This window comes from Cnephaeus nilssonii (genome assembly GCF_951640355.1).
Source record: "Cnephaeus nilssonii genome assembly, chromosome: 11".
Lineage (NCBI taxonomy): Eukaryota > Metazoa > Chordata > Mammalia > Chiroptera > Vespertilionidae > Cnephaeus > Cnephaeus nilssonii.
In genome coordinates, this window is record NC_137082.1 from 65,230,534 (window position 1) to 65,256,256 (window position 25,723).

General features: G+C 57.6%; 1 protein-coding gene across 1 annotated transcript in view; it reads left to right on the forward strand.

Moving 5' to 3' along the window:
* Positions 1–25,482, forward strand: part of PLXNA1 (plexin A1) — a 54,132-nt gene extending 28,650 nt beyond the window's left edge. Inside the window, exons 11-32 of the mRNA XM_079785247.1 lie at positions 848–944; positions 1,015–1,208; positions 1,321–1,472; positions 1,555–1,675; positions 2,023–2,159; positions 3,364–3,531; positions 4,113–4,206; positions 4,410–4,649; positions 4,737–4,880; positions 5,200–5,434; positions 7,943–8,085; positions 9,456–9,712; positions 10,097–10,163; positions 16,113–16,259; positions 16,363–16,522; positions 17,313–17,416; positions 17,889–17,985; positions 18,346–18,536; positions 18,655–18,824; positions 19,982–20,194; positions 20,273–20,423; positions 22,178–25,482. Coding sequence (XP_079641373.1) covers positions 848–944; positions 1,015–1,208; positions 1,321–1,472; positions 1,555–1,675; positions 2,023–2,159; positions 3,364–3,531; positions 4,113–4,206; positions 4,410–4,649; positions 4,737–4,880; positions 5,200–5,434; positions 7,943–8,085; positions 9,456–9,712; positions 10,097–10,163; positions 16,113–16,259; positions 16,363–16,522; positions 17,313–17,416; positions 17,889–17,985; positions 18,346–18,536; positions 18,655–18,824; positions 19,982–20,194; positions 20,273–20,423; positions 22,178–22,273 — 3,378 coding nt within the window. The 3' untranslated portion in view covers positions 22,274–25,482. The remainder of the gene's footprint in view (positions 1–847; positions 945–1,014; positions 1,209–1,320; positions 1,473–1,554; positions 1,676–2,022; positions 2,160–3,363; positions 3,532–4,112; positions 4,207–4,409; positions 4,650–4,736; positions 4,881–5,199; positions 5,435–7,942; positions 8,086–9,455; positions 9,713–10,096; positions 10,164–16,112; positions 16,260–16,362; positions 16,523–17,312; positions 17,417–17,888; positions 17,986–18,345; positions 18,537–18,654; positions 18,825–19,981; positions 20,195–20,272; positions 20,424–22,177) is intronic.
* The last annotated feature ends 241 nt before the right edge of the window (positions 25,483–25,723 follow it).

Sequence of the window (25,723 nt, forward strand, 5' to 3'; positions counted from 1 at the left end):
ACCTGCATCTCTGTGGCTCCCTGGCCTAGCCTTGTCCACCTTCTCCTTCCTCTCCATCTAAGGCCGTCTGTGTGTATGTCTCCCTCTATTTCAGTTTCTTCACCATCCCCGAGCCTCTGTCACTTCTTCCCCTGCACTCCTCCTCCCCTCTGCCTCTCCTCTCACCAGGCCCACATTTATCTTTTCTGTCACCATTTTTAAAGGGAACAGGAGTATCAGGGAATGTGATAGGATCCAGCTAAATTCCTGCAGATAAAATGACGATGGATTGCTCTGGGATGGAGTGGAGGGCCTCAACTGCCGACAGTGGGGCACAGCTGGGAGTGCTGGGCCTGAGCTCCCGGGAGGGAAGGGGGAGGGGGCCGAGCTTCACCTGGCATTGCTTTTTACCAGCCTATGCCCAGGGCATGGGGGCACACAGCTTGTACCTCAATTCACAGAGCATCCCTGACAGGCATCCTAGGGGTCCAGCTAGGAAGTCCTGAACTCCTGGTGGGGGAAGTAGGGAGGTCATCCTGGAGGATACACCTCATATGCTGCTGGGTCAGAGGTTTGCCTGGAGAGCAGGGGCCAGGGCCACTAGGAAGGAAGACCTGGGTTAGGGGCTTGAAGGGAGAGCTGGGTCTGGCAGGAAAGGATTAGTCCCTAGGTTGGTTGGCGGCCAGGTGTTTCTGTTGAGTACCCAGCTCTGGATTGGAAATACCAGTCTGGACAGGCAAAGCCCCCAGACCCTGCCCCACCAAGCTCACTCCCAGCATCCAGCCCCAGCCGTGGCCAGGAGGGGTACACAAGCCCTGACCTGCCTCCTGGGGTTTTGGCCTGACCCCGCACTGCATACTGCCCGCAGTACTCCTACGAGGGCAATGACATCAGCGACCTGCCTGTGAACCTGTCGGTGGTGTGGAACGGCAACTTCATCATCGATAACCCTCAGAACATTCAGGGTGAGCCGGGTGGGGTGGCACTGGGGGTGGGGCCGTGGTTTGGCCCAGCTGACTGTGTTTCCCCCTACAGCCCACCTCTACAAATGCCCGGCCCTGCGGGAGAGCTGTGGCCTCTGCCTCAAAGCTGACCCTCGCTTCGAGTGCGGCTGGTGCGTGGCTGAGCGCCGCTGCTCCCTGCGTCCCCACTGCCCTGCTGACTTGCCTGCTGCCTGGATGCATGCCCGCCATGGCAGCAGCCGTTGCACCGACCCCAAGATTCTCAAAGTAGGTGCACCTCTTGGGCCACCGAGGGGAATGGGGTCTCTGACTGCCTAGCTGCCTCCCTGTGCAGCTCCTCATGGCCCTTGCTGGCCTCCCCGCCTCTGTCTCCCCACAGCTGTCACCAGAGACAGGCCCGCGGCAGGGAGGCACCAGGCTCACAATCATGGGTGAGAACCTGGGCCTGCGCTTCGAGGACGTGCGGCTGGGCGTGCGAGTGGGCAAGGTGCTGTGCAGCCCTGTGGAGAGCGAGTACATCAGTGCCGAGCAGTGAGTGCAGCCTGGGGCGGGTGGGGAGGCCCCGATGCCCAGCTGGACGCTGCAGCCTGCTGAGGCCTCTGGTGCCCCACAGGATCGTCTGCGAGATCGGAGATGCCAGCACGGTGCGGGCCCATGACGCCCTGGTGGAGGTGTGCGTGCGGGACTGTTCCCCCCAGTTCCGGGCCCTGTCGCCTAAACGCTTCACCTTTGTGGTAAGCCCCACCCCACTCAGCCTGGAACCCTTTCTTCCCATGAGGCCTCAGGGGGCTGTGAGGCCTGTCTCTGCAGGGCCTGGCTTGGCCCAAAGGCTACCTCAAGTGTGGGGCTCCTTGTCCTCCCGTGGGCCCCCTCGTGCAGCAACACCTCTGTGCCTAGTCTCCATCTCCCTTCTTCATCTCTGGGGTCTGACTCCAGGTTCCTCTGTACACTTTGGGCCCTGCCTATGGGCTGTCTGAGAGTCCATGAGCACAGGGCCTGGGCAAGGCTGGAGATGCAAGCAAGCCTCTGGGCCAGGGGGTAGGCCTTTCCTGGAGCTCCAGCAAGTTCCTTCTTCCCATAGACTCCAACCTTCTACCGCGTGAGTCCTGCCCGGGGGCCTCTTTCGGGGGGCACCTGGATTGGCATCGAGGGCAGCCACCTCAATGCAGGCAGTGATGTGGCCGTGTCTGTTGGCGGCCGGCCCTGCTCCTTCTCCTGGTAAGGGGTGTGGATGGGGTTGGGGGTGGGGTGGTAGGTATGGCCCACCTTCCCTGGTGGTGGTTGGTTCAGATGGCTGCATGTCCCCTCCTGTTGCCTGGGAAACCAGGGGAACCTGGAGAGCCTGGCCAGGGTGATCACTATGGAAACCAGTGGTAAGAAGGTTACCATGGAGACAGGCTACCTCAGAATGGGAAGGGCAGGTAGGCAGGGCTGGCCGGTGGGCAGGGCCTGGGCTCATGGGGCAGGCACAACCACCCTGTCCTGGGATTGAGGGGTCCCTTGGGAACATTAATAAGTATTTTTTTAAAATTTTAAGAGAGAAAAAATGCTAACAAAAGCCCTGAGGCTTGAAATAGATAATTTTAGATTAGGGATGATAATGGAGCGGCCCTTTAAATATTTTCCTGTGGTAATTACCCGTTATCAGAGTAATTATTGGTGTTTGCAGTCTTGCTGCACTCGCAGGCCTGGTGGCTGCGGGCCTCCCAGCTGTGCTGAAAGAGCTGAGGAGATGGGGACCCAGGTGCAGGTAGTGACTGGCTGGCTGCCCAGTGGGGGTGACCCAGTTCCCCCATTCCAGCCAGCTCGTTTTGCCTACTCACTCCAGGCCCAGGCTTAGCCCCAGTTTCACATCAGGGGAGGCGTGTGCATCACTCATGTAGCAAGAGTTGGCACTGAGCTTGGCACTCTGGTTCTCCTGGCAGCAGAAGCCACAGGCTGAGTGGAGGCAATGCCACAGCAGGTGGGAAGGTCAGGGTTCCACAGTCTCTGTCTCGCCAGCCATCCCTGGGCCTCCTTGAGTTCCCTTACCACTCAGCAGCCTGCTTGTGGTGACTGCCCAGGCTGGGCTCTCAAGTCGGGGCATGGGCATGGCTGGGTCACCTGGGGAATGAGTCAGGATTGCCCCTTAGCTGGTGGGCTGGTCAGATAGGGCCTCGAATACCAAGCAGGGCAATTTGGAAGGAGAGGGCCAGGATGGGGTCCAAGATGGGCAGATAAGCGCCTGACCCCTTGGAGGGGCTAATGGGAAAGTGGCTGTAACAGTCCTCAGGTCCTGGTGTGCCCCGTTTTACAACCGGGTAGGTAAGGCCTGGGGAGTAACTTGCACACATGCCTGTTTTCGATGGAACCTAGAAGCTTAGCCCACCTGGGAGGTGAGCTGTAGCACCCACATCCTCACTGTCCCATGGGGCCCCTCCAGGAGGAATTCCCGGGAGATCCGGTGTCTGACACCCCCCGGGCAGAGCCCTGGCAGCGCCCCCATTGTCATCAACATCAACCGTGCTCAACTTACCAACCCTGAGGTGAAGTACAACTATACCGAGGACCCCACCATCCTGAAGATTGATCCCGAGTGGAGCATCAACAGGTGGGGCTGCCCCAGCCTGCCCTGAGCCCCAGTGATCCCCTCTGTCCCCTGTGAAGCTGTGAGGACGGAGCTCTTGCACTGGGTTCTCCTCTTCCTCTTCCTTGTGTGGTCCTGCCAGCAAATTTTTTGTTTGGAGGGACCAGTTGAATTTCTGGTGGTTTCCTTACAGTGGTGCCTTGTGCAGAGCTGGGCAGGGTGTGGCCACACCCGTCCTGTGCTGCCCAGGTCTGTCTCTGTGGGTGGGAGTAGAAATAGCAAAGTTTAAGACTTTGTTCACTCCCCTGCTCTAGATGCAGCAACCTGGAAAATTGTGTTATACAAAAATTTCTCTAAACTCTGATGTTGCACTCTTTAAAAAAAAAAAGAACAAAGAATAAAGATGTTCCAGCATCAGCTCTCAGGATAATGGATCCCTGTCCTCAGATGTGGTTGATTTAATCTGATTTCTGGTGCTGAAAGATTGTAACCTGCTTATGTCTCTGGGAAGCTGGGTGGTGTGTCTGGACCCACCTGTTTGTGCTGGGCTGGGATAGAGAGCTTCACCCCATGACCCCTCATTCCCTCATCACCTCATCTTCTAGTGGCGGGACCCTCCTAACAGTCATAGGCACCAACCTGGCCACTGTCCGAGAACCCCGCATCCGGGCCAAGTACGGAGGTGTCGAGAGGGAGAACGTGAGTCCTTGCCCCTCCCTGTGCCCCTCCCCCTCCTCGTGCAGCCCAAGCTACCTTGGCAGTTGCTGTGCTTGGAGGCCCCAGGGAAAGGAGCCATCCCTGGCCTCTGGGTGTGCATATGTGGCGGCAGCCCCTTGGCCCTGCCAGGGCCGGGCTCCGTGTGCAGAGCAGCTGGCCCAGTGTCCTCGCACCTGTGTCCCCAGAACTGCCTGGTGTACAACGACACTACCATGGTGTGCCTGGCCCCATCGGTGGACAACCCTTCCCGCAGCCCGCCCGAGCTAGGGGAGCGGCCTGAAGAGCTGGGCTTTGTCATGGATGACGTGCGTGCCCTGCTTGTGCTCAACTCCTCCTCCTTCCTCTACTTTCCCGACCCCGTGCTGGAGCCACTTAGCCCCACGGGCCTCCTGGAGCTGAAGCCTGGCTCCCCACTCATCCTCAAGGTGGGCCTCACTCAGTGGGCAGGAGTGGGGGTACAGGTGAGGCAAGGGCCAATGGGGCTCTAGCTCATCCCCATCCTCCACCCCCAGGGCCGGAATCTCTTACCGCCTGCACCTGGCAACTCAAGGCTCAACTACACGGTGCTCATCGGCTCCACGCCCTGCATCCTCACAGTGTCGGAGACGCAGCTCCTCTGCGAGTCACCCAACCTCACGGGGCAGCACAAGGTCACGGTATGTCCATAGCCCGGTGGTCTGTGCCTCAGCCCTGGCTCTGGTCTACTGGGTCCCTCCTGTCTTTGACCTGCTGACCTAGTCCCACCTATGACAACCCCAACTCTGTGACTAAGCCCAGCTCCAGGCAAGCCCTAATTTGACCCTCATCCAGCCCATGCACGCTGGGTGGCCTGGTACCTACCCTGGGTCCCCAGTGTCCCCATTCCCACTGAGCAGTCCAGGCCAGGGCCACATGCTGTGGGGATCTTGAGTGTGTGGGCCCAGGAACTGTGAGTGGGCATGTCACCTTCTGAACAGCCTGCACCCTCACCTCCAGGTTCGGGCTGGTGGCTTCGAGTTCTCCCCGGGCATGCTGCAGATGTACTCAGACAGCCTGCTGACCCTGCCTGCCATCGTGGGTATCGGCGGGGGTGGGGGCCTCCTGATGCTTGTCATCGTGGCGGTGCTCATTGCCTACAAGCGCAAGTCTCGCGATGCTGACCGCACCCTCAAGCGGCTGCAGCTCCAGATGGACAACCTGGAGTCGCGTGTGGCCCTCGAATGCAAGGAAGGTCTGTTGGAGCTATGGGCAGAGAAACATGGGGGGTTCCAGGGACGTAGGGCATGCTGGGGTGCTGCTACCTCTGAGCCAGGGGCTGTCTGCCTGCCACCTCCACTCAGTTTGCAACATTCTTGATGGCCTCACTGTGCTGGGCTTGTTCCCAGTGAGGCAGGCAGGGGCCTCACTGGGGCCTGGGGCCTTGGGGCCTTAGGGCCTTGGGGCAGGTATGGCTTCTGTGGGGTGCTGCTTACAATGCAGACTCTAGCCATCTGAGCCCATCTTGGCTGTAGAACCTTGGACAGACACATAATCGTGGGTGTCTCGGTTCCTTATCTGTAGGATGGGCGTAGTGCCAGTGCCCACTTCACTGGGCGCTGTGAGTGTCCAGATGGCCTGTGCATGCTCATGCTAGCGTGGTGGCTCCATGCCTGTGGCCAAGCATCGTGCTGAGTGGGGTCTTTTCTTTACCCCTCAGCACATGCAGACCCTGACCTGGGGTGGCCTTAGTCCTTGAGGAGCCCTTTCTCAGGGAGTCAGGCTATAGTCCTCTGAGGATGGGCATGTGTACGTCTTGACCCTGGGGTGTGAATGGCAGAAATCAGGGAAAGTGCAGAGTACGCTGGCTTCCGGAATGTAAGCCTGTCAGGAATCCCTTCGTCTTGGGGCTCCTCGCTCCCTGTGGTGACAAGATGGCCATAGTGGGTGAGCTTAGCTTCCCTGCTGTGCCCAACTCCAGCCAATTCCTGATGTCACACCTGGTCACGTGCTCTCCAAGCCTGTGACCCTGAAGCCCCTGATGGAAAGTGGGTGGACCCCAAGGGCAGGTGAAGGTGGTCCAGAGAATGGGGTGGGTTCTGGAGGCAGAGGCCATAGATGTCGGAATTGGGTGAGCAGTGGGCTAGCGGGTCAGCAAGCTGGAACAGAGGGCATCCCTGTGGGCTGCCAGTCACTTCCTGATGTTTCACAGGAAGGCCAGTGTGCCCGAGGTGCCATGGCTCATCCCTGGCAGAGTTGAGGGCAACGCTGCTGGCTGGGTGGGTGGGACTGTGTACTGGCAGCAGGGAAGTGGGGGCTGAGGCTATGGGCGATGGGCTGCACAGTGGTCACTTGAGGGTTAGGTTCAGCTACCATGATGGCCGGCTTCCCTGGCTGGGTATGAGATGGTGCCTCAGGGCTAGGGCCCCAGCAACAGGCCAGCCCTACCCACTCATGGTCTCGGGCTCTGTGCATGTCTCTGAGCAACATCTATGGAGTCTGGGGCTGTTATGAGGGGTGAACAGCAGCACTGGTGATAATCACCAGTTATTGGATGTTTGTGAGGTGCTAGGCACAACCATGGCATTTTGCTGATATTGACTAGTGAATGCTCACAGTTCTAGAAGGCTGACACTAGCAGTGTTTCTAATTTTGAATGAAGAAAAGGAGCTAAGTGGTAGGGTGGGCCTAAGGGCCTTGGGGTCATAACGAGCCTGTCATCAGGTTGCTAACTTGAATGGGACCAAGGTATCCCTTTGCCGAGTACCCTGCCAGTCCTGGGAGCCTCCTCACTCCCTGACAAACCCACCTGCCACTGATGGGACATAAGCAGGTGTGCAGGGACCAGAGCAGAGTTCTACAGGCGGGAACTTCTACTGGGGCAAGGACGGCTGCCCACTGAGGCGGGTGTGCATGCAGCCTTAATCTGCCAGCGTGTGTAGGTACAACAGCTGGCGGGCTCTCCAGGGCAGCCAGGTAGAGATAACCAGACATCCGGGCCTGAGGAGATGAAGGCCCAGCTCTCAGTTAAACTTGCCAGCTGTTGCCCAGAGCCCGCCAGGCACTCCTCTGTCTCCTGATCAGATAGCTCATTCCTAGAGCTGCTGCAGGGTCAATGCCTCACACCTCTGGAATATTTCCGTCAGGGCCTGCACCTGCCTGCCTTGTTTCTGAGAGAGGCTGAGCTGCCTGGAGTGGGTGGGCAGCGTAGCAGCCTGCAGGCCTGAGCTGTGCATTTGGTGGTTGTCAGTGTGGAGGGCTGGGGGGCTTGCACAGCCCCTGGGTCCTGGCACTTCTGCTGCCCACCAACTCCCTCATCTGGACATACCCCTTCTCTTTCCAGGCGGCTGAGTCCAGGGGAGCCAGGGTGGGCGGTGGGTGCCCTCTCAGGTGGCAAAGAGCACACCCATTATTACTCCACCCCCAAATGCCAGTGTGCGGTATGAGGGGTGAACGCCTGTCTTGGGCCCAGGCGTTCCCTGGTATTGCTGCATGTTGGGAGCTCCATGTACCCCTCAGATCCTGGGCCTTGTCCAGTACCTTCTCTGCTCTCATCTTGGCTAATCCTGTGACGACTCAGAGAAACAAAGGGATTTTATCCCTGTGTTAGGACTAGGGAAACTGAGGTATAGGCAGGTGCAGTAGTTTCCTAAGGTCACCCCACCAGTGAGCAGCAGAGCCAGGGTTTAAGCCTGGTCCTGAGTGGTGGTCGGGGAGCCTGGAGGCCAGTGGGCACCTGCCTTGATTCCTGGTCTGGCCATAGCTTTTGCAGAGCTGCAGACGGACATCCACGAGCTGACCAATGACCTGGATGGTGCTGGCATCCCCTTCCTCGACTACAGGACGTATGCCATGCGGGTGCTCTTCCCCGGCATTGAGGACCACCCAGTGCTCAAGGAGATGGAGGTGGGCTGCTGGCCGGGGCTCATCCCGCATCCACCCGAGGGGCTCCTGGGGTGCTGGTGGGCAGCTGGAGGGTCCTGATGGATGGCTTGAGCCTGCAGGAAGGGGCGCTGGGAAGCAAGAAGGAAGGTCGGGAAGGGGTCTGGGGTGGGAGAGTCACAACCCAGCAAACCCCCCCAGTGACTGGGCTCCTTGGGGCTGCCTTCATTTTGTTGGGCCCTTTAGTCCGTCTCATACACCCTACAGCTCACCTGGTCTGTCTCCTGGGTGGTTCTGAATGCCAAGCTTCACTGGGCAGGAGCCCAGCCCATGTATGCTGGGGGGTGTGAGTGCCCAGCTGAAATTCTTGTGGCTGTTTGGGGCAGGAGCACGTGACCAAGGGAGCATGGAGGCCATCAGAGCTGGGCTTTTCTCTGCAGCTGTCAGAGTCCTGGCTGTTGGCACAATACATCTTTAGGGGCCTCCATGGCAGGCCAGGAGCCCAGTTCCTAGCTGGGAATAGCCAGGGCTCTGCAGATCAGCTCTGTCCTGTTCTGTAGCCGAGGGCATCCCTTCTCTGCACTCCTTGCATGTTGGGGGCCTGCTCACCTGTGCGGTTCCATTGGTGGGATGTTTCCTCTTAGACTGAACCTGAAAGATTTCCTGTCACTCTGGCTTGGGCCCAGGCGTTCCCTGGGATTGCTGCATGTTGGGAGCTCCGTGTCCTCTGTCAGGTCTCTCTCCGGATGTTGCTATCTGCTGTGCTGGTCCAGCTGCTTTCATAGCTGTGACTATGTGTTCTTGGGACCTGCCATCTGTCTGTCTGGGCTGGGAGCCAGGTGTTACTGGTGGCCTCTGGCACTGCCCAGTAGCGGGGAACCTCTTGCCTGACAAGCCTTGGTACAGATAAGAGAGCCAGCCATGCCTGCATCCCACCTCTTTTTCCCACCTCCATGCCACGTGGCCCTAATAAGCCTCTTCCCCCACTGGACTTCAGGCATCTTCCATGAAGCAGGGAGGGTGGTTTCTGGGTTGATGGTTGTGGCAAGAGCAGAGTGAAAACATGGATGTGCAGATGGGGTGTTGGGTTGGGCTCCCTCCAACCTGCTAGATAGTGGCAGGAACAGGCCCTCATTCTACACCCCTCACTAACGCTGGTATGCCTGAGTCTCTGCCTGGGTGGGTATCTCAGGCAGCTGCCAGGCTACATCCATTCTGCTGAGGCCTGGACACCTGTCAGGGTGTCACCTGCCTCTGAGGCCTGCTCTGTGGCCTTGCCCTGCCCTCTGGCCCTGTCCTGCCCAGAAGGCCTCTTCCCTGCTCCCTCCCTCCCCCCCCCCCGTGACAGTACTGGGTACCCTGCTGTGGGTCTGAGCAGGCTCCTGTCCTTCCAGGTACAGGCCAATGTGGAGAAATCACTGACACTGTTTGGGCAGCTGCTGACCAAGAAGCACTTCCTGCTGACCTTTATCCGCACGCTGGAGGCCCAACGCAGCTTCTCCATGCGCGACCGTGGGAATGTGGCCTCGCTCATCATGACAGCTCTGCAGGGCGAGATGGAGTATGCCACGGGCGTGCTCAAGCAGCTGCTGTCTGACCTCATTGAGAAGAACCTCGAGAGCAAGAACCACCCCAAGCTGCTGTTGCGGCGGTGAGCCCACACCTCCTACCTGCAGACACCAAGGCCTGCTGGGTGCTCGGCCTGGGGCGTTACTGTAGCGGTTCTGGGGGAAGCTCCGGCTTCCGCTGACCAGATGAGGCTGGGCAGGGCTCATCTGGGGAAATCTAGGCCTGTGGAGAGTGTCCAGGTAGTGGGGACCAGGTGTGTTGGGCATGGGTCTCCACCCTGGGACCATCAGTGCCGGGCCTGAGTCATGCTCAGAGGCCTCCTCTGGGGCTGAGGGCTGGGGTCTCCACCGCAGCTCCCCAGCCCGTGAGTGCCTTTAGTGCTGTAGGAAGGGGTGAGGGTGGGGGTGGGCATATTGTGTGGGCCTGGCAGTGGGAGTTATGTCACCCTGCCTCTGTCTGTCTCCAGGACCGAGTCAGTAGCAGAGAAGATGCTGACCAACTGGTTCACCTTCCTTTTGTACAAATTCCTCAAGGTAGGTGGGCTGGGGAGGAGAGAACGACAAGAGGGTCTGGGGACAGATGAATGGGTGTGAGGGAAAGAGGAGGCCAGAGATGCAGTCTCAGCCCAGAGTGGCTCAGGGTGGACTCCCGCAGGACATGCACCCATTGGCCCTTCTCCTGTCTCTATGAGGCTGTCCAGGCCTCACCCAGCCACCGAGGCAGGAGTGGCCACCCCAGCTCTGAGGCAAGCTGTCTTGGGCCTCACAGCCCGTGTGCAGCTGAGCTGGAGTTTGAATACAGGCCCAGGTCTCTGCACTGCACCCATGGCTTGGAGCTAAGGATGAGGGGGGACAACCTGGCAGGGGGGTCCATGTGTCCAGCACCCAGCGCTGGGCCAGCCTGGGGAGACACCTGGGGCCTCCTGATGGCTCTCGTTGTGGGGAGAAGTTGCACAGAGACAAGACCCTGTTCAGGCTTGGGAGAGCCCCCCATCCCTAGAAGACAGGCCCTGACCTGTGGCCGTCCTCAGAAGGGGTGGAGGCAGAGGGCACACACTGCAGCCCCAGGCCAGACGTGGGTCCAGGTGGATCCCGTGTGGGCTGCACGTAGAGAGTGGGAGATAGCTCAGACCCAGGCATCTGCTTTCCCTTGAAATCTGAAGGCTTGGCAGACACACTCAGGACGAGGGGACAGTGGGCCCCAGGCCAGGCCCAGGCTGTATGTTCATTCGTGCTTCCGCTCATTTCTCTGACCTCTGTAGACGCTCTGCAGACGGCCAGCATGATGGGCAGTGGAGCCCAGTGGCCTGAATATCCCCGTGATTGCTTCTTAGCCAAGGACCTCTGTTTCCTGTGTCCTTACTGAATCGGGGACACCCAAGGGGCCTTCAGCCCTTCACTCAGAATGCTGTTGGGCCCTGGCCCTGGTGGCTTAGAGGTGCCTAGAGCAGAGTCCTGCCTGGCTGGGGAGAGAGGGTAAATAGGAATCGGGACATGTGAAAAGGGGGCAGATGTCAAGGGGTGGGTGAGGTTTGAGGAAGGGGAGGAGTTGCTTAGCAAGGCAGAGGGAGCGACAGCTCTGAGGTGGGGGTGAGGTACTGTGTGGACAGGGAAGACAGGCTGGGCAGGGCTCATCTGGGGAAATCTAGGCCTGTGGAGAGTGTCCAGTAAATGCTGTGGTTCTTGTTATGCTGAGCTGGGAGCCAGTAATGAAAAGTTGTGCATTTCCTGTAAAATTCGGTGAGACGGTGATGTATTTACACGCTCATTGAATTGCACTCTGGAATCAGGAGAAGCAAAGTTTAGAGGACACGAGCCACTGGGTCCGAGCTGCCTTAGCTTCATCGACCCGTCTGCTCCTGAGTCTCCACAGGTGGAGAAAGGGGCCCCAGCTTGACCAATCCAGTCTCAGGCCTGGACTGGGTGTGTGCTGTGTGATGCCTGGTGGAGGGTCAGGCTGCAGGAAGTGGGGCCGGCACAGAGGGTTGAAGGCAGAGCGGTTGAGTGGGTGTTGCTATCAGGAAGCTGTGGGTGCTGTGGGCTCGAAGGTGGGGGCCACTTCATGGAGGGTCGGGTCGGGTCGGGTATCCGATAGGGGGAGAGGAGGCCAGGCCTGGCCAAGAGAGCGGGAAGGCAGTGTTGGAAGCTACAGGCCAAGTTGACTGGCCCACCCTTACAGGGTTCCATTGAAGAAGCTGAGCAGGGCCCAGGTGTGCTTCGATCTGCTCAGAGCACCCCCCTACTCACAAATCTTTTTTGCCCCCTCACGATATGGATGTGTGAGGTGCTGGGCAGGAGGAACTGGCCCAGAGCCATGTGGACCTGCAGGAGGGGTACCCGACACTGGCTCAGGCTCCTCCTGTCTACATTAGCTGGCCACTGACTTTGTGCCACAACTGTTTTTGTTTTTTTTAATGTATAGGTCACTCCTCTGTGTCTGCAGGTTCTATATCCATGGATTCAACCAACCACAGATAAAAATATTCAGGAAAAAGATGTTACGTTGTTACTGACGTGTTACTATGTAGTTAGGCCTATGATGGTTGTATCTACACTGGACTCGGTACAGACTTGTTTCCTGTCATTATTCCCTATACAATACAGTATAAAACTACTTCCACAGCGTTGGCATTGCATTAGGTGTTATAAGTAATCTGGAGGTTATTTAAAGTAAGTGGGAGGATGTCTGTAGGTTATATGCAGATACTATGCCACTCAAGTCTGTCTGTGGAGTTTGCTGTGGGGGAGGTCCTGGAACCAGTCACTGAGTACTGAGGGATGAGTGCACTGTATTTATTTATTTTTTTCAGTTTTAGTAAGAAATAATTGACATATATCACTGTGTAAGTTTAAGGTATGCAACATAAGGGTTTGATTTACATATATCGGGAAATGATTATCACAAAGGTAAGGTTAGTTAATATCTCCATCTCATGTAAATAAATAAAAAATTCTCATGATAACAGCTTTTTTCTCCATTGGTCCATACCAACTTGCTAGACTTTTTTAGAACAATTAAGTTTCACAGCGAAATCAAGCAGAAGTTACAGAGATTTCCCATATATCACGTGCCCTCTTACAGCCTCCCCATTATTACATCCTCCACCGGAGTGGTGCGTTGGTTACAATCGATGAACCTAAGTTGAAACAACATCCCCCAAAGTCCATAGTTTATGTGAGGGTTTCCCCTGGGTGCTGCGCATTTGGGTTTGGACAAATCGTAGTGGCTTGTACCCACCATTGCAGTATTAGTAGTTTCACTGCCCTGAAGATGCTTATGTTCCACCTGTTCACCTGGCAGCCACTGATACTTCCCTGTCTCCACAGTCTTGCCTTTTCCAGAATGTCCTGTAGTTGGAATCATACAGTATGTAGCCTTTTCAGACTCCCTTTTCATGTAGTGATATGCACTTGAGGTTCCTCCATGTCTTCCCATGGCTTGGAAGTTCATTTCTTTTCAGTGTGCCATAAATTGTTTTTAAACACCCCAAATCCCTGTCATTCTTTACTGTCTTTAAGAAACAAACAAAAAATGAACTAGGAAAGTAACCCCTGTTCATTTTAGCATACCTAAACAGCACAGAGTGAGTGTCAAGTGCTGAGCTGTCCTCCCAGTTCTGGGGGTAACCACCATCAGTGTTTTGATGTGTGTCCTCCACGCTGGTTTCTGAACTATGAAACAAGTATCTATAAATAGCATATATAAGAAGAAACGCTGGTGTTGTACCTTTTCTTCACTACAGGTTCTTTCCGTTTTAGGACCGTACATTTCACACTGCACTGTACTCCCCTCCTCGGGCAGAGGTGCGGTGGCCGCCTTTGCAGGTGGTTTTCCTTCTTGTTAACAGTTGCATAATGTTCTCAGTGTGAGTGTTGCGCTGCTGGAGGTGGTGGGAGAGCTTGCATTTTTCCTCTCCGTGGCCTCTACTGCAGCCAGCATGCTGATCCAGTGATCATTGCTTGCCGTGTTAATGCTTAAGTGGATATCCAGAACGATGATTATAGGTGATCAGGTGTGTTCATTTTTTATTGGAATATATGCTGCCAAGTTTTCCTGCAAAGAAGGGTTGCACCGATTTAGTGTTTGAGAATCTTACCCAGGCCTTGGATAATACCTACTTTATCAGCTTTTTTTTTTCTCATCTTTGCCAGCTTGTTGCTTTAATTACTGTTTCTCTAATAACTTGGGCATCTTTTTGTTTGATTGGCTACTTTCATTTTTTTAATGTCTTTTTATTTTTAATCCTTAATTGCTTTTTTAGGGTTATTTCTTCCAGTAGTTTATACAGCTTTTTTTAAAAACACAAAGTTTCCATTTTGTATAGCTCCTGTGTTGTTCATAGAAATGATTTTTATTTGTGTACTCTGTGAGGGAGGCTCGCACTTGATTCCCCCTCCCCACTTTGAAGTGGAGAAACACTTGTCCTAACATCATTCATAGAATAGACTATATTTGTATTATCTTTGTACTTGAGAATTCATTGGTAGTTTCTGCATGTTCAGAGCTGGGGCTGGGAGGCATTTGAGGACATCCTTTCCCCTCACTTTATAGGTAACTGAGGCCCAGGAGGGTAGGACTAGATGGGTCCTTGAGTTCTGGGCCTTCCTGTCTCCTGGCCTTAGATCTTCCATTCCGACCTTGCCCCATCTGAGCAGGTTTTGCAGGAGTGGTTGGAGCCAGCACTGGGGAGCCTGCTGGCTGGGCCAGGAATAGATAGCCCGCTCAGCCTGCGCCCTCTGAGGACACTTGGCATTTGAGGACTAGGCACTTTAGAGGTACATGGATCTGGATTAGAATCCTGGCTTCCCCATATTCACTGTGTGACCCTGGGCCAATAACCTCTTCCTTCTGACTTTTAGAAATACCCCTTTCTCCTGCGCAGGGCAAGCAGGGGAGCCTTTGGGCGGGTGCTTGGTCTGCCCCCCAGCCACTCTCTTCAGATGGGGTTTGCAGGAAGAGGCAGCTGTTAATGGCAGAGCATCCTAATCTGCACCCATTCTTGCCTCCTTCCCAGCTGACTTAATGAAGTCAAGTTTGCAAATGAAACATAATTTCAGAGATAGACATGTCGGGGAGTCTAGGGCTGTTTCTTTAATTATTGCAGATGCTAACAAGGTGCCCAGAGCGCCTGGTTATGGGGCAGAGCTGCTGCTTGTGTGGTGACGGCATGGGTGGGGTAGGCCAGTGTGCTGCCTTCTTGGAGCACACTCCTGAACTCCATCCACCGGGGGCCAAGGCAATACCGGAGGCTGTGCCCACACTCGGGCCTTACCTGCGCAAGGGGCACAGCAAGTCAGGCCCCTTGAGGTGTGGCTCTTGCAGTCAGGGCCAGCCTAGGACAGACAGGACTGGTGAGCTCTGACGTTGACTGTCTTCACTTTGCTGTAAGGACATGAGCCTGTTCCTTCGACAACTCTTTTCACTCATGGCATTTGTTGTCCAGCAGTGTCTGGAGCCCCAGGCATACACAGGCTCCATTCTAGGTATTGGGATGTAATGTGGGTGAGCTGGCTGTGCTCTGGCCCTCAGGCAGCTTCCACTCCAGCTGGGAGAGGGCCTCAAAGAGAGCAACAGAAGCTGGAGGTTGTAGCAGGGCCCTGATGGTGATGAGGGCCAGCAGCTTTGGCCTGGGGGAGCTGTTCTGAGAAGGCAGATTGGGTGGAGTCCAGAAGGGCCAGTGAAGACCCGAGGAGAGATTGCTGGCTGTAGGGACAGCAGTGCCAAGTCCCTGAGGTGGGAACTAGGTGTTCGGAAGAGCAGGAGATAGCTTTCGTGGCTGCGGTGTGGTAGCTGGGCAGTGGTCAGGGTGGGAGCAGAGCAGACCTTCACAGAATGCCCAGAGGCCGCCCCACAGCACCGCGGCTCTGACTTCGTGCCCCTCAGTGCTGGCGAACTGCCCTGTGTCGGTGCATCCGCACCTCGCGAGCAACGGAGCTGGGCAGCCCTCTACCTGCAGTGGCGGGGTCCCAGCCAGGAGGCCCCTGGCAGCCAACAAATCCAGGTCATACCTAGTGATCTATGGCACAGGGTCTGCCCATGTTGTCCATGGGGGTCCAGAATGCAGTGTTGGCACTTTGGGCTCCAGCAAGTGGGGTGCTAGGGCATTGGCTAGGGACTGGGGCAGTGGACCCGCTGAGGCCTGAGCTGGGGAGACTCAGGGCTTTAGTCTTCCTTGGCATGAAGCCCACGTGGCCACATCGCGTTTTCTCATGCACTCGTGACACTCTTTGCTAAGGTCGCGTTGGGGTTTTCACGTCAACATTCATGGGGCAGCGGGTCTGTTTAACTTATTCTCTTGCACCGTCTTTGTTGGGCTCTAGAACCAGGGTTCTACGCGCCTTCTCGGAAGAATTTGAAAATGTTGCTGATTTCTCCTTGCGGGAACGGTGCAGAGGCACTGGAAGGGTGGGGGCAGGTGGGCAGGGGTGGAAGCCCCCGGGGTCCTGGCTGCAGCCTGACTGCCCACTTGCCTGCTGCCACAGGAGTGCGCAGGGGAGCCTCTGTTTATGCTGTACTGCGCCATCAAGCAGCAGATGGAGAAGGGCCCCATCGACGCTATCACGGGTGAGGCGCGCTACTCCCTGAGTGAGGACAAGCTGATCCGGCAGCAGATCGACTACAAGATGCTGGTGAGCGCAGGCCCAGCGTCCTGCCCTGCCCCCCACCCATGCTCTCCCACTGGCCTACTCCCTGAGAGGTGAGTGCTGATGCTGCACCCCTCCTTGCCCCCAGACCCTGAACTGTGTGAACCCTGAGAACGAGAACGCACCTGAGGTGCCAGTGAAGGGACTAAACTGCGACACAGTGACGCAGGTCAAGGAGAAGCTGCTGGACGCTGTGTACAAGGGCGTGCCTTACTCCCAGCGGCCCAAGACTGGGGACATGGACCTGGGTGAGTGAGGGAGGGGCTCCGTGCTATTTGGCAGTGTGGCCGTGCTGAGGTTCTGAGCGATGGGCCTGCCAAGGTGGCCTCCCAGGTGTGCAAGGAGAGGGGCAGTGCCAGGGTTGGGTTTAAGGGCTGGAGAAGTCCAAGCAGGGCCTCTTGTTCCAGGCCAGGCACTGGCTGCTGGAGGCCGTGGAGGGGTGTTGAGGGCTTGAGGGAAGGGATGTAATTCCAACGGCTCTGGATGTGGGCAGGGCAGGGTGGAGGCAGGTGGGGTTGAGGATGGAATCAGGGAGTATACTTAGAGAGCCACCCTGTCCAGGTAAGAGTCAGGAATTGGGGTTCCCACTTACTGGAGGAGGAGGGTGGGCCATCGGAGCTGGGGCAGGGAGTGGCACTGTGGCTCATGAGCTGGGCATGTAGAGGTACCCACAGAGCTGAGAGGGGTGGCAGAGGAGCAGCAGGCCTGGGAATGGGGAGTCCCACCGTGGATGTGGCTGGAGAGGTGGGGGCACCAACATGGAGGCCTTCAATGCCAGGCTGAGGAGTTGGAAGAGCTTCCTAGAGCTCAAAGGCAGGTGTTACGTGGGGGTCGGCTGCCTGGGGCGGGACAGCTGCTGCTGGGGGCACATGCTTCCTGCTCTGAGCCAGGCTGCGAGCTCCTGGGAGGGAGGAAGGGAGGAGGCTCTGCACTAAGTGCCCTGGGACACCGGTGCTCCTGGGCTGAGCGGGAGACCAGGGAAAGGGGCAAATGAGGCACCTGCCTGTGGCCCCGCCCTCACCAATTTCCTCTCTTCAGAGTGGCGCCAGGGCCGCATGGCGCGAATCATCCTGCAGGATGAGGATGTCACCACCAAGATTGACAACGACTGGAAGAGGCTGAATACTCTGGCTCATTATCAGGTGACCCTGCACCTCCCACCCTCTGGCATGGCTCAGGCTCCAGGGCAGTGCGGAAGCTGGTGTCCAGCCCCTGGTTGTGCATGGGCGGCACATATTGGCAAAAAGAGGGACACGGGTCACATGTATTACCTTCCCAGACCCACCACTGGGCCCATCTGGAGGTGTACCAAAGGCTGGCCCGGGTTTGCTCTCTCCCTGCTATGGTCAGGCCCTCTTCACGTGGCCCTCTGCCGCTCACCGTCTGAGGGGCGTCCGCTGCTTCCCGTGCTCTGGGACTGGGCATGGCCTCTGCCCCACTCAGAGGAGCCCCTTTGCGGTGGGAAAGGGCAGGTGCTGGGTGCAGTGGGCCTGCCGCCTGACTGAGGCTCAGAGTGGTGAGGTGACTGGCCTCCAGCACAGCACCGGGAAGGACTGGAGGTCTCACCACAGCTCCCAGCGGTGGGTCATGAGTCTCCCGGCCCTCTGCCCACAGGTGACGGATGGGTCCTCGGTGGCCCTGGTGCCCAAACAGACGTCTGCCTACAACATCTCCAACTCGTCCACCTTCACTAAGTCCCTGAGCAGATATGGTGAGAGGTCGGGGAGGGCAGCGGGCAGGGCTCACTGGCCTGGATAGCACGCCTACCCTGGGCCCCTCTGCAGCAGGGCCATGCAAAGGTTGGAAGGGGCCACAGCACGGCCTGTCACTTGGACACAGCCTTTCCCTCACTTTGGAGGCTTCACCTTTCCCCTATAGCACATACCCATACACAACATGTCATCCTCTGTCCCTCACAACCCAGGGAGCGGGGGCTGAGGACCCTAGTTTTCAGAAGTGGAAACAGGCTCAAACAGAGGAGCTTCTAGCCCGAGGCTGCCCAGCCAGGGCCAGGGCAGGGTGTGGGTGCTGGATGCAGTGGGCCTGCCAGCTGACTGTGTGGTGCCTGCAGAGAGCATGCTACGCACAGCCAGCAGCCCCGACAGCCTGCGCTCACGCACACCCATGATCACACCTGACCTGGAGAGCGGCACCAAGCTGTGGCACCTGGTGAAGAACCACGACCACCTGGACCAGCGGGAGGGTGACCGTGGCAGCAAGATGGTCTCAGAGATCTATCTGACGCGGTTGCTGGCCACCAAGGTAGGCCTGGATGGGCAGGCGGTGGGGACATGGGCGCAGCACAGCCAGCTGCAGGCCACCGAGGAGCTGAGGGGCTGCCAGTGGTGCCCTGGAGCTCTGTGCCTTTGCCTGCCTGCAGGGCACGCTGCAGAAGTTTGTGGATGACCTGTTTGAGACCATCTTTAGCACAGCACACCGGGGCTCGGCCCTGCCACTGGCCATCAAGTATATGTTCGACTTCTTGGACGAGCAGGCTGATCAGCACCAGATACACGACTCAGATGTGCGCCACACCTGGAAGAGCAACTGGTACCTTTGGAGTGGGATTGGCAGTTGGGCAGGTGGAGCACAGCCGGGGAGGCAGGGCTGAGCAGCTGCAAGAGGCTGTCCTCTGGGTACCCTGTTCTGATGGGTGAGGGGAGAGGCTGGCCTGGGTTTGCTCTCTCCCTGCTATGGTCAGACCCTCTTCATGTGGGCCTTCCCGATTCACCCGTCTGAGGGCCATCCACTGCCCCCCGAGCTCTGGGACTGGGCATGGCCTCTGCTTCAGCTCGGAGGAGCCCCTTTGCTGTGGAACCTGCATGTATGCACACATGGCTCTGTGCAAGGGTATGAGTGTGGGCTTTGTGTGAGAAATGAAGTTGGTGGACCAGGCCTGTGCCAGCCATTGGCAGTGATGAGGACAACAGTGGTAGTGACAGCAAACACTTTGGGACTCTCACCCCCTCAGGTAGTCAGCACTCCACCCCCAGCACCCACCCCTCAGTCTGGCTTTTGTCTCCCTGAGCCTGAGCATGTGCCCCGCAGCATCTGGCCTCTCCCCCCCCCCACCCCCCCCACCCCCTCCGATCCCTGGTAGCCTTTCCCTCCCAGCACTCTGGTCTCCACATGCTGCTACTTCCCAAGCCTGGATGCAGCCCTGGGCCTCGGGCTTGGCCTGTGCTGCCTATGGGCCTTGGCGGGGTTCCATGGGCACCAGGGAAGGAGCATCGTCTGGTCGCATCATCCAGGAGAATTCTCTGCAGTGACAGAATGCTCTAGATCCAGAGTGGTGGTTTTGTGGCCCCGTGTGGCTACTGAGCATTTGATGTGTGACTTCTGCAGCTGAGATTCTGAATTTTTATCTGTTTATTTCCATTTAAACAGTCACAAGTAGCCCAGTTGATGGCTGTTTTAGGGGTGGCATTTTGGGCACAGAGGTCAAATGTCTGTGGGATGTGTCCCCTGGAGCCATTCCTGGGCAGAAGCAGGCTTGTGATCGTGTGTGAGTGCATGTGTAAGCCTGTGGCCATGTGGAAGACTGTCCTCCCGGAGTGTGGGTGGCAGGAGAAGCTCTCACTTCCTGAGAATCCTCGCCCCTCTCTAGGCCTCAATTTCCCCATCTGCATGGAAATCCATGGTCACTGAAAGTCAGAGCCAGGTCGGCTGGGAGGGGTACTGACCATGCATCTGACCTGCCCACGCAGCCTGCCCCTGCGCTTCTGGGTGAACGTGATCAAGAACCCACAGTTTGTGTTCGACATCCACAAGAGCAGCATCACGGATGCCTGCCTGTCGGTGGTGGCTCAGACCTTCATGGACTCCTGCTCCACCTCTGAGCACAAGCTGGGCAAGGATTCGCCTTCCAACAAACTGCTCTACGCCAAGGACATCCCCAACTATAAGAGCTGGGTGGAGAGGTGCGGCAAGTGTGCAGGGGGTGGGTGGTAGCCGAGGGCTGGGACCCAGCTCATGTGCCAGCCTGCCATCTCCTGCAGGTACTATGCTGATATTGCCAAGATGCCTGCCATCAGCGACCAGGACATGAGTGCATACTTGGCCGAGCAGTCGCGACTACACCTGAGCCAGTTCAACAGCATGAGCGCCTTGCATGAGATCTACTCCTACATCACCAAGTACAAGGATGAGGTGAGCACACTGCCTTGCTCAAGTTTGTCTGCTTCACACCACCTGCTCAGCCCTTCACCAGGCCTTGCCAAGCATGGCTCCCTCCCCAGGGCCCTTCTGCCAACCGCATCCAGTGCCTGCCTCCTCTGATCTGCTTGCCCATTGGCCACCTCACGTGCTGAGGCAGGGATACAGCGCTGTTTGATTGCCCATCAGTCCTGGCAGGGTCCAGCTGGGCTGCAGCAGGCCAGGGAGCATGCTTCTGGGCACGGGGTCTTGGGGGAGCAGGGGAGCAGATTGCAGTGGCTTCCTGAAGTGGAGAACATGGGTTGGTGAATGACTGTTCTCCAAGGGCCCGTTACAACAAGCATGTCAAACTCGCAGCTGGTGAGCCGCATGCCTCCTTAAATAAATGAGGCACGCAGGCCGCGAGTTTGACCTGCTTGCATTACAAGGTGGATGAGCCTGGGCGGCATCTCCAGAGCCTTCCTCCTTTAGCATTTTCTGCTGACCTGGGTGAGCCTGCAGCAGGTCTCCTTGTCATCTGCTTCACAGAGCTGGGGCTTCCTGGGGAAGGACTGACTCCTGGGCTGAATTGGTTGGGGCACACAGGGCCGGAGAGGCAGGATGGGCATGGCCATTGCTAAGGCTCTGGGGCCAGAGTGGGCCTGGCTACAGGGCCATGGAGGCCAGGAGGCTGAGAGGAGGAGGGAGCGGTAGGCCAGGGTGAGGCAAGGGGTCTGTCGCTGGGTGTGCAGGCCTTGGGGAACTTGGGCTTTCCTGTGAGAGAGGCCATCAGGGTTTGGAGTCAAAACTGTGATCTGTCAGGTGCCCAGGGGGAGGGGGAATCAGGGACCATGTAAGGGCTAGGCCATGGGTGGGAGGGATCAGGACTTGCTGATCAGACTGGCTATGGGGTGTGACTCCAGACTCAAGGTGGAATGAGCTACGGGAGGTGGCAAAATCCAAGGAATTCGCCTTGGATTTTTATATAAGTTTGAGGTGGAGCTGGGACTCGGGAGAGACTCAGGCTCCAGGGTTAGCGTGTGGGGGTCGGCAGCCGCAAGATGGCTCTAGAGGTGAGTCCAGAGCAGAAAGAGACTCAGAGCTGGGGCTAGGTATTCAGAAGTAAGGTTGGGCAGATGAGAAGGATAAGCCACAGATCCTGGGTGACCTGGAGATGCCACCTGGGGCTTGGAGACTAAAGCCTGCCCTCCTTAGGCTCAGGAGGGAGAGCAAAGAAGCTAGAGGTTCTCTGCGGAGCTGCACTGTAAGGGGCCAGAGAAACAGGTGGTGGAAGGCGACGTGCTGTCAGGCTGAGGCACCAGTGGGAACCAGGAGCGTGGACTTAGGGTGCTCCTGCTTCCTGGGGGCTAGACCCAACAGGCTGAGTTGCCTTGCAGGGAGGGCCTCCAGGGGGTGGCGGCATGTCTGTGTCCCCGGTGGCCAGGCGGGGAACTGCACCAAGGGGACATGAAGGGCTGGCTGTGACCAGAGCCCTGTTTGGGGCTGGTGTTTTGTGGGTCGAGTTTAGGAATAGTGACCAGAGGGCAGGGGGACTCAGTCTTCGTACCAGTGACCTGGAGGTCCAGGTTCAAAACCCAGGTTCCTCAGCTCACAGTGGAAGAGTTGGAATTAGGTATCGGCTGCAGAGCCCCGCCAGCCCCAGCCATGCCACTTGCTTAGAGAGTGTAATCTTCCAGGCTTCTGTGAGGTGGTCCCATGTGGGCCCAGCGAGCCCGCCAGGCTCACTAACACCCTGCCTGCCCCTGCAGATCCTGATGGCCCTGGAGAAGGACGAGCAGGCTCGCCGGCAGCGGCTCCGGAGCAAGCTGGAGCAGGTGGTAGACACGATGGCCCTGAGCAGCTGAGCCACCCACCACCACTGCCCAACGGGAGATTAGTGAGAGGGCCGCAGGGTGGCCTCCAACGACAGCCAAAGCTGGGAGGTCCCTGGAGGCAGCCTTCCCCGACGTGTGCCGAGTGCCTGTATGCTCGGGGCAGGCGTGCGGGCCAGCGTCCTCCCCGCCTCTCTTCCCCCTGGCTGGGGGTCCTGGTTCTTACTGGTGTGGGTGAGACGGTGCCTGCAGCACCCTCTGTGCCCAGAGCTGCTGGCCACAGGGCAGGTGGATTCCAGTTGCAGCTGGAGACCTTGGAGACGCCAGAGACTGTTGAAGACCTGGAGAGTAAGGCTGGGCCCTCTGGGAGGAGGGATGCCCGTCTGGTTGTCTCCTCGAAGCCAGGCTGGCGAGGCCAGAAGGGCCAGGAAGAGAGGCTGGAGGGGGTCAGCCTTCTCGGCTTCCCTGGCAGAGTATAAGGGCTGAGGCCTGTCGGGCAGCCTGGGGAGGCTGAATGCCAGGCCTGGCCCAGGTGAGCCGAAGTCAGTCTGGACTGTTGCCACCCGCCTGCCACCCTCACGCTTGCTGCTGCACCATGCCACCATCCTCCGATTCACCGCGTGCTCTGCGGTGGAGGCAGGAGCACCTCCCCCAGAGAGAGGCCCAGCTCCCTCCTGTGGAGGGGCTGCAGGAAGGCAGCGCTCCCCGCTCCCAGGTGAATTCCAGAAGGACTCAGCGACTCCCTGTGTGTCCTCAGGGCTGTGCCTCTGGGGGCCACTGGGGTCTGGAGCTCCGGTCATGAGCACACATTCCCATTATTTATTCCTCCACTGCATCTGCTCTGGGCAAGCTCTCCAGCATGGAGCTCCTGGGAGCAGCCCGACTGTCCGATTCCCTCCCTGCATCTGTCTCCCCCTCTCTCCACATCCACCTCCAGCAGCTTCCAGCCTGGCATCTCGGCAGCATGCTGGCCCCTCACACGCAATGGGACGTCTGGGGCTATTTTTTGTTCTTTAGGGGGAACAAAGACACCCTGCTGTACTCTGTTGGGGTGGCCAGGAACATGGCAGGGTCCTGGGTCATACTCTGGCCTGGCTGGGAGCAGGACACAGTGACCAGAGGGCCTGGTGGTTGGCTCTGTCCACCCTGCCTTCAGTGAGCAAGAGAGAACAAATTTTTAACTGAAACAAAACCTGTACATTAGTATATATATGTGTGTGTGTGTATATATATATATATGTATATATATATATGTGGCTCTAGCCTCAGTCTCCAGCCCCAGTGGGGTCCTGTATAGCTGACTGGAGGAGGAGAAATTTTACAAACAATTTAGAATAAGAAAATTAAGGCAGTGGGAAAGCAATACCAAATGGTCGTGAAGCAAGTGGCCAGATTCCCTGAGTGGAACACTCCAGGCCTCCACCCCTCGACCTGTGGTTTGTCCTGTTTTTTTTGTTTTGTTTGTTTTGATGTATAAAGGAGAGAACGTCTCTTGGCGCCCCCCCCCCACCCCCACCCCCAGCTTCCAGGGCGAGGGGCTGTGAGTTCCTGCATGACTGTGCTAGCGTTAAGTCTGACTTGATCTTTTTAAAACTGCAAGTGTTGAATACTAGAGATGTTAGACACTTTTTAAAATGTTTTTTAATTAGTCACTTGTGAAAGCAGACAAGCGGCCCCCCTCTTCAAGTTCACTTTTTGACGGTACTAAAGATTCCCATGGACTTTAAGGGACAGCTAACTGTGGCCGGCGTCATCTTGAGGACCCCGCTAAGCTGCATGGGCCAGGCCGCACACCTTGGAGATGGGTTAAGGGCGGCCCCTTGCGTGGGGAAGCAGCGGGAACTGAGAACCTGACTGGAACCGGGGAAAACGGTTCCCCTCACCCGCTCCGTGGGTAATGAGCAGGCTGGTCTCCGCCGCCGTGGATGAGCAGCTGGAGCCCAGGCAGCCCCTCTGACACTCGTGCAGCCCGCGTGGGCTTGTCCCTGGGCCGGCGTGGGGGCAGAGCTGAGGCCTGTCAGAGATTAAGCTTGCTTTTTGGTGGCCACTGCTCTGGCCTGGATTCCAGTCCCAGGTGCACCCTGCTCCTCCGATGCTGCCTGGCTGTGCCTGGGTGTGGACCTCGTTTCCTCCAAAGTCTTCCCTGGATGCCGGCTTCCAGTGGAAGCCCTGTTCTTCCAGTTCCCTGCTCGGCCCTCTCCAGAATCCAGTTCCAACCCTTCGTCCTGAGGCCTCCTGCCTGCAGACAGCCCCGCGCTCACCTCCCGAGGCTGCTCCTGGGGAGGCGGAGGGGAGGCCCACCTAATAGCGCACACCTGTCAGGCGCAAGCACTTTAGCAATATCTGTTTACATATGAGCTGATCAAGCTGATTCTAAGCCTGCTGTCTGCTCAGTGCAGCAGGTCCCGCACCTCCCTTCCCGCCAGATCTTGGAGTTAGGTTCTGAGTTCTTGTCAGTGGCTCTCAGTCCTCCGACCTCTGTAGCACCCCAGGCGCTGGGCCCAGGCACTGCACCACCACCTCCCAAGCATTGTCCTGCCAGGGGCTCTGACCCCGAGCTCTGGCACTGGCCTGGGGGTGTGGGGCCCTGGCAGGAGCCTGGAGATGGAGTGCCACTGCAGTGAAGGCCCCTGTGCAGGCGCAGACCAGGGAGTCTGGGCTGCAGCACGGAGTGCTGTGCAGGGACACCCTCCCCCCGGGCACTGCTGCTATGGCCTGTCCTGCCTCCGGCTCTCCCTTCCCACCTTCCCCACTCTTGTCTCAGGAGTGCCCGGGGACGGCTCATGCCTTGGTCTGGGAGCCCGGCCTCTCAATATACCTCGAGCTTGCCCTGCACTCCCTGACCCAGGGCGGAGCAGCCAGGGTCACCCCAAGATGGAGGGCCCTCGATGTTCCCCCCTCCCTGGTCTGACCTTGCTGAGAGCCTCCGCCCTGGTTCTCCCAGTTCTGGATGTGATGGCTCATGTTGGTGCTACACACGCTAGAATAGATATATTTACAGAGAGATATTTTTAAGACGAAGCCCACAATTAGCTGTCCTTTACCGCCACAGGGCCCCCACCCAAAAGAAGAGCAATCACTCGGCGGCCTGAGCCGCCCCTGCCACTGCCTCTCCCAGGAGCAGTGTGGCTGAAGGGGCGCTCAGCCCACAGATTGTGTAAATACACGGTCATTTCCTATTTTACTGTTCTTCAGATTTAGTACTTGTAAATACAAACATTAAGGAGAGATTAAACATTTTTGCTAAAGCTCATGGCTCTGGGCTTTTCTTGCTGAGAGGGGTGCGGGGGTGGCATGTGCCAAAGACTGCAAGCACATCCTTGCTCAGAAGTGTCAGCTATCCTAGGACTGGTGGCCACAGGTGCCAATTGGCCTCCAGGGTTTCAGCCGCCCCACAGGTGTGCGGCCCAGGCCGGGACTGCATTGCTCCTGTGTGCGAAGAGCCTGTTGTCCAGGGGGCCCTGCAGTGTGCTTTTCAGAGGC